The 11,222-nt window shown below is 34.9% G+C and overlaps 1 protein-coding gene across 1 annotated transcript; it reads left to right on the top strand.

Annotated features, from left to right (window-relative positions):
- Positions 1-4,267: 4,267 nt before the first annotated feature.
- On the top strand, positions 4,268-10,055 carry LOC113909231 (olfactory receptor 11H6-like). Its single transcript, XM_027570334.1, has 2 exons — positions 4,268-4,316; positions 9,076-10,055. Exons 1-2 carry the CDS (start codon positions 4,268-4,270, stop codon positions 10,053-10,055), a joined length of 1,029 nt encoding a protein of 342 aa, XP_027426135.1.
- The last annotated feature ends 1,167 nt before the right edge of the window (positions 10,056-11,222 follow it).

Below are 11,222 nucleotides of genomic sequence, written 5' to 3'. Positions count from 1 at the left end.
TTGGTTACTGATGCAATCTCTTCACTTGTTATTGGTATATTCAGGTTTTCTATTTCTTCATGATTCAGTGTTGATAAACTGTAGTTTTTCCAGAATTTATCCATTTCTTCTAGGTTACCCAATTTGTTGGCATGCAATTATTCATAGTAGTCTCTTCCAATTCTTTTATATCTCTGTTGTATCATTTATAATGTCTCCCCTTTTATTTCAGATTTTATTTGAGTCTTCCCTTTTTCTTAGTCTAGCTAAGACTTTGTCAGTTTTCTTTAACTTTAAAAAAAAACAGCTCTTAGTTTTTTTGATCATTTATATTGAGTTTCTGTTCTCTGACTTGTTTCTGCTTTGATTGTTGTTATTTCCTTCTTCTATTAACTTTGGGCTTAAATTATTCTTTTTCTAGTTCCTTGAAGTGTAAAATCATTATTTGATATCTGTCTTCTTAACATGTGCCTTTATCACTGTAAATTTAACCTCTTAGAACTGCTTTTGCTGCTTCCCATAAGTTTCAATATGTTGTATACACATTTTCATTTATTTTACTTTTTTTAAATTTCTATTTCTTGAGAGAAAAACAGAGGAGAGAGAGAGAGCACACATATGAGGTGGGGCGGGGCTCAGTCTCACAAACCTGAGATCATGACCTGATCTGAAATCAAGAGTCGGATTCTTAACCAACAGAGCCACCCAGGTTTCGGTTATTTTTTTATTTCCCTTTTGATTTCTTCTTTGACCCATTGGTTGTTCAGGAGTGTGTTGTTTAATTTCCACACATCTGTGAATTTTCCAGCTTTCTTCCTATTCATTTCTAGTTTCATGTCATTATGGCTGGAGAAAATACTATTATTTCAATCTTCCTACCTATTTTAAGGCTTGTTTTGTGACTTAACATATGCTCTGGAAAATATTCTGTATGTGCTTAAGAAGAATGTGTATTCTCCTAGTGTTAGATGGAATAATCATGTAAATATTTTCCATGAATATTTGAAAGCATTCATCAGTGAAACCATTTGGGTCTGGAGTTTTTGGAGATGGTTTTAACTTAAAGATTCAGTAGCATTAATATGCTTGACATTGTTAAAATTTTCTATATTTAATGGTTGTAGTTTTGTGTACTCTGCATTTCAGTTTTTTTATCTATTGTCTAAAAGTTAAAATTTACTCAAGGGGTACCTGGGTGGCTCAGTCAGTCAGAGTCCCCCCCCTCCACTCTTGTGCTCTCTGTCTCAAAAAATAAATTTATACTCAAGTAGTTCATAATATTCTCTTATTAACCATTTAATGTGTATAGGATTTGTAGTGATGCCCTTTAAAGTTTTCTATTATCCTTAATATCTGGGGTTTTTTTTTCTTTTTCAGTATTGTTAGGGTTTATCCATTTTAATTATTTTTTCAAAGAACTGTACTCTTTTCCATGTCTCTCTGCTAATTTGTGTATTTGTGCTTTCATCTTAATTTTTATTCTTTAGGTTCTTAGGGTTTAAGATTTAGTCTACTGACTTTAAGTTTGGGTGATTGATTTTTGACCTCACTTGGTCAATTAATTACAACAGTTCCTACCACAGTTTTAAGTAGTTTAATTTAAATATAATTTATATGGTAGGCCAAATTTTACCTCATTATTCTACTTTTCCAAAATACATGTCAAATCCTGAGAATTTATTTCAAACAAGATTTTAAAATCTCTGTCAAGTTTCAAACACCTATAACAATCTTTTTCACACAGTCTGATTGGGATTTGTCTAAATTGCATTGAATATGTATATTGGCTTGTGTTAATTATTTATCCTTGACACTAACTAGTTGATTCATTGAGCAACATGGTATGCCTTTCCTAGTTTAATCAGGATTTTTTTATATATATATACTAATGTAAAGATTTGTTATTCATAATGCTTACAGTTATCTTGCAAAGTTTTTTTCTAGGTTATTTTGAATTCGTGTTGCTACTGAAAATGAAATAATTTCTCCACATTAGTTTACAAATTATTGCATCCATAAAATGAAGACTGTATTTTCTGCATATTTATCACTAGCCAGTTTATCGAATCATCTTATGTTTAACATATAATTGGTTCTCTTGTTCATCATAGACATCATTTCTTCAACCAGTAATTAAAATTTCTCTCTTCTAATATTCATACCATAAATTATTTCTGTCTCATTTCATTGATGTGGATAGGAACAGTTATGTTGATAGTATCAATTGCTTTTCCCAAATTATATCGTCATAAAAATTACCTGTAAATATCAGTGACTTACAGCAAACCTTTTTCTTTCTTAATCATATTACTTGTTGGTTGGTGATTGGTTCTATATTTCTCTTTCATTCTTGGATCCAGAACAAAAGAAAATTACTTTTTCCATTGCACAAGAAAAGGAGCTATGGTTGTTATAGGTTTTCATTAGAAATGGCACATTTATGGGATGCCTGGGTGGATCAGTCAGTCAAGCATCTCCCTTCAGGTCAGGTCATGATCCCAGGGTCCTGGGATCAAGTCCCACATCGGGCTCCCTGCTCAGCGGGAAGCCTGCTTCTCCCTCTGCCTGCTGCTCCCTCCCCCTGCTTGTTCTTACGCTCTCTCTCTCTCGCTCGCTCGCTCGGTCTCTGACAAATAAAATCTTTAAAAAAATGGCACATTTAAATTTGTATTACACTACATTAGACAAACCAATGTAACTACATTGCCTAATGTAACATTTGTGAGACATGGGTATACAATCCTTTTATAAAGAAGGACAGTGAATCACTTGGAAAAATAACTCTGTTTACCATAGTGGCCATTCTTGTTTGTTCTTGATTTTAATTGGAATGCTTTCCATTTTATTATTATAGAATGTTTTGGCATTTATTTCTGGTAAAGCGATTCTTTACCAAGTAGAGAAATTTTCTTCTATTTCTGGTTTATTATGAATTTTATAAAAAATGGGTGTTCAATTTTATCTATTACTTTTTCTACCTTTAGTAAGATGTCCCTGTATTTTTTCTATCAATTAATGATTTTAAAAAGTTATGTTTATATATTATATTCACATATGATGTAATATTGAATACCTCTTAAAGGAATACCTCTTTTTTTTTAAAGATTTCATTTATTTATTTGACACAGAGAGAGAGAGAGAGAAGAGAGCACAAGCAGGGGGAGCAGCAGGCAGAGGGAGAGGGAGAAGCAGGCTTCCTGCTGAGCAGAGAGCCTGATGCAGGGCTCAATCCCAGGACCCTGGGATCATGACCTGCGCTGAAAGCAGACGCTTAACACCTGAGCCACCCAGGCGCCCCAGGAATAACCTCTTTTGATCATATTCTATTATTTAGAAATATTCTACTCAAGATATAAGTTAATATTAGATTTAAAATCTTTGTAGCTCCAGTTATTATATCTAAGGTCTCAAAAACTTGGGGATCATTATATAAATTTTGTTTATTCATAAAATATTAATGCTATACTGTGGAGCCATTAAAAAGTATCATCAAAGTACTTAACTACATGGGAAATTTCCATAAATGTCTTTCTTATTTAAAGAAATTTATAGTTAAAGAATGCATCTCAGTGTTTGTAGTGGTAGTGAGCTTGGGGTGGGACAAACAAGTTGAAGTTAAGATGATAAATAGTCTGAAACAAGAGAAGAGTCTTTAATATGCTTAAGTGCACAGGCTCTATTCTCTGTGTTAACCTATATTCCATAGACTTTTGTCTAAGCTTGGAACAAGGTCTTACTGCCAGAGTCACAACTTTTCCTTTATCTTCAGAAAGAAGGTTACTTCTATCACAGTTAAACAGCAGACTTATACCTGCCCAAATCATTCTATGTGTTTACATTTCTCTTGTTATTCCAAATAAAAATCTGTGAATTAAAGTAGGAAATGTGTTTGAATTTGAAACAAATTCCAGCATGCTGAGTAAGGAGAATAGGAAACCAGGTTCAATGGGGCCATTGTGTTACAAATTCACTCTCTAGAGAGCCACTCCCCAAAGATGATCTTCACAGAAAGTAAAAAGGCTTACTATTTCAGTTGTTCATTTGGTTCTGTGTAGATCATGAGACTATGATTCTCTTTTCAACTGTCAAGTATCCTGTTGCTTTGTCAGTTTATGTAAGCAAGAGAACTATAAGAGGGCAAACCTGAAGAGGTCCATGACTTATTTCAAAATGTTCTTCTCCTAAAAGGATCAGCAGTTCTATGAATCCCCACAGTAATGCATGGAACGCTATTATATTTATTCTTTTTCTGAGATCTGAGACTAGAGTTTTCACTCTGATACAGAAGATGGTGTTCAACTGTACAGATTTCTATGATACCCATCTTGTATCTTCAGGTAAGGTAAAGTTCACATAACTCCAAGTTCCTCTATTTCCTCTTTCCACCCCTCCCTAGTTTTATATTCCGCCACTTAATATATGAATTATGAAAGTATTCTTTCTCCAGAATCAAAGCCAGGCCTTTTTTTTAGAGCTTATAAACAAATGTTATTTCAAAAATGTATTAGAACTCTTAGTTTGCCTGTTCCCCATTTGTATTGCTCTATGTAAGAGCTGGGGGCCCTAGGTAGAGAAAATTCCAATAAGTGAATGTGAATACATCTTCCTTCAGTGAAACTTCACGTGATGTATTGCCTATTCCCTGTTAATTTCTGTTATTTTTAGAGGATAGAAAGAAGGAAATTTTATTCATACTTTGCAGAATTTCAGGAACAGTGAACTTTGATATAGCTTTATGAATGATACATATTTGACTTTAATGTCTAGTAAGGTATTTTGTATCAACTGTAATCTTAATGAAGAACCTCATATAAGCATTGAGTGTGTTATGAAGGAGAGTATTAGATCGATCTAAAGGGCAATATTATTATAGCGCTTGGTTCCTTAAATTTCTTGGGAAAATATCGCAGATTGTTAATAAGTCTTTTGCATTCAGAGACATTATTAACAAGCCACTTTTCTAACATGCTTTTTGTCTTTTACTTATTGATTTATAGGATTTCTTTGCATAATGGATGTTACTTGTTTATTTGAAGTTGTTTTGACATTTCTTTTCCCATTATTCATGGCATCTTTTGTTTTTAAGAACTTTGTTTAATACAATTAAAATGATGTTAATCCCTTTAAGATTTGCCTTTTCTATGCCTTGTTTAATGATGTTTTCTAATTGGTAGCACAGCATTCTACTTTAAAGATGTCTGTATTTTTTCTATTCTGTATTTTAAGTCTTGGTAGTCACATCCCACTCTATTTCAATCTGGAAAATATTTTTTTATATGTCAAAGATGAGGATTTTTATGAATATTTTAAAAATTTATTTCCTTTTAAAGAAAGACAGTATTTCATACATCAGTTTTTCAATTTGAAAATCTTAATAAAAACCCATTCTCTCTCTTTCCATAAATATAAATAATATGTGTGGTATATATGTGTGTTCATATATAAAATGACATATATGTTTTACTTTCATACATATTCAGTTACGCTGGAGAAAGAGAGTAAGAAAGAGAAGGTAAATACAAAGTTGGGGGAGGAGACAAGAGAAAGAACTTGATTGGATAGAAGGCTAGACTCCAGGCAGCTGTTATATGAAATCTGGAGAAGACATAATCACATGTGAATAAATTATAGACATGGAAAGAATTACAAAATATTTACCCATACACACACACATGCATTCATGTACTCTTAATAGAAAGAAGCCAAATGAAACAGAGAAATAGGTAGACACTAAGATATTTAGAGACATTTCCACACACATACAGAAATAGTAGAATAAATGAAGAAAAACATGAAGAGGGAAAACTCAAAAGTCAATGGCAAAAGTAACAGGTGATTACTGAGGGCTTACGTGGGCTGCAACTGTGTAACACTGTGCCACACACTAAATCTAGGGCATCAGTCTGGGTTCTTATCTGTGATTACTTTGGGAATTTAGATGAAATTACTGGCTTTGAAAAGTTCTTCCTAAGTATGGAGTCCATTACTTTTCAAATTTCAAAGTTTATTTTTATTTTTTTATTTTATTTTTTTTAAGATTTTATTTATTTATTTGAGAGAGCGAGAATGAGAGACGGAGAGAGAGCACATGAGAGGGGGGAGGGTCAGAGGGAGAAGCAGACTCCCTGCTGAGCAGGGACCCTGATGTGGGACTCGATCCCAGGACTCCAGGATCATGACCTGAGCCAAAGGCAGTCGCTTAACCAACTGAGCCACCCAGGCACCCTCAAAGTTTATTTTTAAGAAAAAACCTTAAAAGTATATAATTCCATTAATTTAAATAGTATGAATACGTGTGAATTCATGATTAAGACCTTAGTACTATGGATTAATTTATTTCTCTTCTTTCTTTATTTGCTCTTCATTTCTAAATTGTCCTATTTTATAGTTTATTTTTTTCTTACTTTATTGAGGTATAATTGACAAATAAAAATTTTATGTATTTAAGGGTACAATGACATGATTTGATATGCATTGTAAAATGATGGCCACAGTCAAACTAACTAACCTATCCATCACCTCCCATAGTTACTTTTACTTTGCTTCAATTACAAGATAAATAAGTTCTACAGATCTAATGTACAGCATGGTGGCAATAGTTAATAATAATAAAGATTTGTATTCTTGAAATATGCTGTGTCCTCACCACATTTTATTTGCAGTTTAACATGCAAGTATCTATGCTCTGCAATACCAAACCAAAACCATAACAAAACAAAAAATATAATCTCTTCATTTTATTTATATATAGATATAATTTTTACAAAGTAAGCCTTCATCGTCCTGTAATGTGTGAATGTTGAAAAAGATTTAATTATTCTGAGAAAGGTAAGATTTATCTAGAACAGTGTTTCAAACTTGTTGATTTCAGGACCCCTCCATAATCTTAAAACTCATCAAGGACCCCAAAGTGGTTTTGTTCATATGAGGTATAGCTATTCATATTTACCACTTAGAAATTAAAACAAAAAATAGTTTATACATAAATTCCTTTTAAAGTAGCAGTAATAAACTAATCACATTATCATAAATGTCAATTTAAAGATAATTATTTTTGTCAGAATAACAAAAATTAATGAAAATATTTTTAAATATTTTTAATAAATCTCTTTAATGTTTAAGAGAAAACAGTAGGATGCTGTTTGGTTTGAATCACCAAACACTTGTTGTGAGATCAAACATTTTGGTAGGAGATCACCCATCACACAGTCTAGAAAACTCCATTCAATAATCAAGAAAAAAATAGAGTGAATAAAGCAAATAATATCTTAGCATTATTATGAAATTAGTTTTGACCTTAATGCTCTGAAAAATCTTCAGAGACCACCAGAGACCTTACTATGAGAACCACTATTTTCTAGACTATCACTTTTGAGTCTGTCCTTTCCACATAAAACACCTGAGAGTTGAAGACTCACCCTCCATACCAATCATATGGCATTGAAGAACCTCACTGAATACTATACTTTCTCATATTTAAATTAAGGATGATGATAATGCTAATTGTTAGACAACCAACTTAAAGTATCCTCAGACAGTATTTGTCATTAGAGCTGAAACTTTAAAAGTGGTATTTCCTTCCCGTAGGATTATGAATAGGAAACATACCTATTTTCCTGGGCTGTCTTCATTGATAAAAATTGAATGATCGTGATCTCTTTGACTTTCTGTGCAGCATCCCAAGTACTGAAATGCAGTGAACATTTAAAAATATTGTATACATGTACTATTTTTGAGTGTATTTCTACTGAAGGGAGGAGTTGATATTTAAAATCTTTTTTTTCAGGTCTAATACTTTTATTTTTTTATGATGCTCAGTTAGCCAACACATAGTACCTTATTAGTTTTTGATGTAGTGTTTACAATTCATTAGTTGCATATAACACCCAGTGCTCATCACCACACATTCCCTCCTTAATACCCAGTTACCCCATCCCCCCAACCACCTCCCTTCTGTTACCCTCAGTTTGTTTCCCAGAGTCCAAAGTCTCTCATGATTTGTCTCCCTCTCTGATTTCTTTCCATTCAGTTTTCCCTCCTTTCCCCTGTGGTCCTCTGCACTATTCCTTATGTTCCAAATATGAGCGAAACAATATGATAATAGTCTTTCTCTGCTTGACTTATTTCACTTAGCATAATCCTCTCAGTTTCATCCATCTCCATGTAAATGATGGGTTTTCATGCTTTCTGATGGCTGCATAATATTCCATTGTATATATGAACCACATCTTCTTTACCCATCCATCTGCCGATGGACATCTCGGCTCCTTCCACAGTTTGGCTTTTGTGGACATTGCTGCAATGAACATTGGGGTGCAGGTGCCCCTTCTTTTCACTACAGCTGTATCTTTGGGGTAAATACCTAGTAGTGCAATTGCTGAGTTGTAGGGTAGCACTATTTTAACATCTTGAGGAACCTCCACACTGTTTTCCAAAGTGGCTGTACCAGCTTGCATTCCCACCAATTCCCACCCCTTTCCCCACATCTTTGCCAACACTTGTTGCTTCCCGTCTGTTAATTTTTTAGTTTCTCATTTTAATATTGACTTATAATCTATTCTAAAATAGATATGAGTATTGCCCATAACCTAACAATAAAACAACAATTATTGCTTCTCGGCCTTTTGGCTAAGATCAAGTGTAAAACTACAGTTAATTATCTTACATATAGTACTTAATAAATTGGATATTATCTTCAAATCAGCTTGACATATTTCTCTCACAAATAGAGCAAAGATTATGGAACATTGTTATCTTAATATCATTGTATGTTAAAAATGTTATCTCTTAGCTGTATTCATTCAGTCTGTATTCATTCACTGCTTGACCTAACATTGTAGATCTTTGTGTATAGAATTGCTTATTGTCAGTACCAACTAAATTTGATTGTATACCTCAGGATGACAGGCAAGTATCTGTTCACTTTGTTATATCTAGAATAGGACTATGAATAGCTAAAAATGATGAAGATATTTCTCCATGAGTTATGATATCTTTTTAATGACATGCAGAGTGACATAACCATAATCAATACATTTGCCTTAGTGAGTAATACTAAAGGGCCATTTATCTCATAGAAATTTATTGTTTCTGCAGCATTACAAACAAATGAATATTCCAACATAAATAATTGCTCTAGCTCTGTGAGCAAATTCATCCTTTTGGGCTTCCCTTATACCTGGGAAATTCAGATTCTCCTCTTTTCAGTCTTCTCTGGGACTTATATTCTGACACTAACTGGAAATCTGTGCATTATCTGTGCTGTGAGGTGGGACCATCGACTACAAACTCCAATGTACATCCTGCTGGCCAATTTTTCCTTCCTGGAGATCTGGTTTATCACCTCCACTGTCCCCAATATGCTAGCCAACTTGCTGTCTGAGACCAGCACCATCTCCTTCTATGGCTGCTTCCTCCAGTCCTACTTCTTCTTCTCCATGGGTACCACTGAGACCTTCTTCTTGTCCGCCATGGCCTTTGACAGGTACCTTGCTGTCTGCAGGCCCCTGCACTACCCCACTGTCATGACTGTTCAGCGCTGCATCAGAATAGGAGCTGGGTGCTGGGTGTGCGGCTTCCTATACTTCCTCTTGCCTATTTACCTCATCTCTCAACTCCTGTTTTGTTGTTCCAAGGAGATTGATCACTTCCTGTGTGACCCGGATATGCTTATGAAGCTGTCCTGTGTGCCAGCTCCTGCCACTGAGACCATCTGTGCCGTCTATAACTCAGTCCTCATTTTCTCCACCTTCCTCTTCATTACCAGCTCCTATACCTTGGTAATCAGAGCTGTGCTGAGGGTCCCCTTAGCAGAAGGTCGGCATAAGGCCTTCTCCACCTGTGGCTCCCATCTGGCCGTGGTGTCCCTCTTCTATGGCTCTATCATGGTTGTATATGTAAGCCCAACAGCAGACAATCCAGCCGGGATGCAGAAAATTCTGAGTTTGTTCTATTCTGTGTTAACGCCACTTTTCAACCCCTTGATCTACAGTCTACAAAATAAGGAGATGAAGGCAGCTCTGAGAAAGTTTTTCAGGATTGTGAAATTTAGTCAGAGGCATGGAAGAAATATTTGAAGCATTCTTGTTCACAACTGAAATAATGTATGTGAGATAATTAAAGTCTTGATATTCAATTGTATTAACGGAATTAAATATTTTGGTGTTGAGGAGGGACAATCATTGTAATAGAATGTTTATAAACCTAACTGTATCCATCTCTTCCTTTTTATTAGGGGAAATTATTAATAGTAAAATCTTTCAAATTTGAATAAAAATAAAGGAAAAATGATCACTAATCTTTCTGACACCTAGATTTAATACTTGCTAAAATTTTGCTTCTAGTCAGGGAAATCCAAATCAAAACCTCAATGAGATACCACCTCACACCAGTCAGAGTGGCTAAAATTAACAAGTCAGGAAATGACAGATGTTGGCGAGGCTGTGGAGAAAGGGGAACCCTCCTACACTGTTGGTGGGAATGCAAGCTGGTGCAGCCACTCTGGAAAACAGTATGAAGCTTCCTCAAAAAGTTGAGAATAGAGCTACCCTACGACCCAGCAATTGCACTACTGGGTATTTACCCCCTATATACAAATGTAGTGATCTGAAGGGGTACATGCTCCCTGATGTTTATAGCAGCAATGTCCACAATATCCAAACTATGGAAAGAGCCAAGATGTCCATCGACAGATGAATGGATAAAGAAGGAGTGGTATATATATACAATGGAATATTATGCAGTCATCAAAAGGAATGAAATCTTGCCATTTGCAACGACATGGATGGAACTGGAGGGTGTTATGCTGAGCAAAATAAGTCAATCAGAGAAAGACATTTACCATATGATCTCACTGATATGAGGACTTCTTAATCTCAGGAAACAAACTGAGAGTTGTTGGAGTGGTGGGGGGTGGGAGGGATGGGGTGGCTGGGTGATAGACATTGGGGAGGGTATGTGCTATGGTGAGTGCTGTGAATTGTGTAAGACTGATGAATCACAGATCTGTACCTCTGAAACAAATAATACATTATATGTTAAAAAAAAAAAAAAGATAGTAGGAAGGATAAAATGAAGGGGGGAAATCAGAGGGGGAGACGAACCATGAGAGACTATGGACTCTGAGAAACAAACTGAGGGTTCTAGAGGGGAGGGGGTGGGGGGATGGGTTAGCCTGATGATGGGTATTAAAGAGGGCACGTATTGAATGGAGCACTGGGTGTTATACGCAAACAATGAATCAT

This window comes from Zalophus californianus, chromosome 6 (assembly GCF_009762305.2).
Source record: "Zalophus californianus isolate mZalCal1 chromosome 6, mZalCal1.pri.v2, whole genome shotgun sequence".
In the NCBI taxonomy this organism is placed as follows: Eukaryota; Metazoa; Chordata; class Mammalia; order Carnivora; family Otariidae; genus Zalophus; species Zalophus californianus.
This window is presented reverse-complemented; position numbering and strand designations above follow the sequence as displayed.

Bases quoted from the DNA above. Each gene is read 5' to 3' on its own strand.
- LOC113909231 (XM_027570334.1), top strand. From the start codon at position 4,268: ATGGTGTTCAACTGTACAGATTTCTATGATACCCATCTTGTATCTTCA. The intron at 4,317-9,075 runs GTAAGGTAAAGT...TTGTTTCTGCAG, and splicing joins TACCCATCTTGTATCTTCAG to CATTACAAACAAATGAATAT.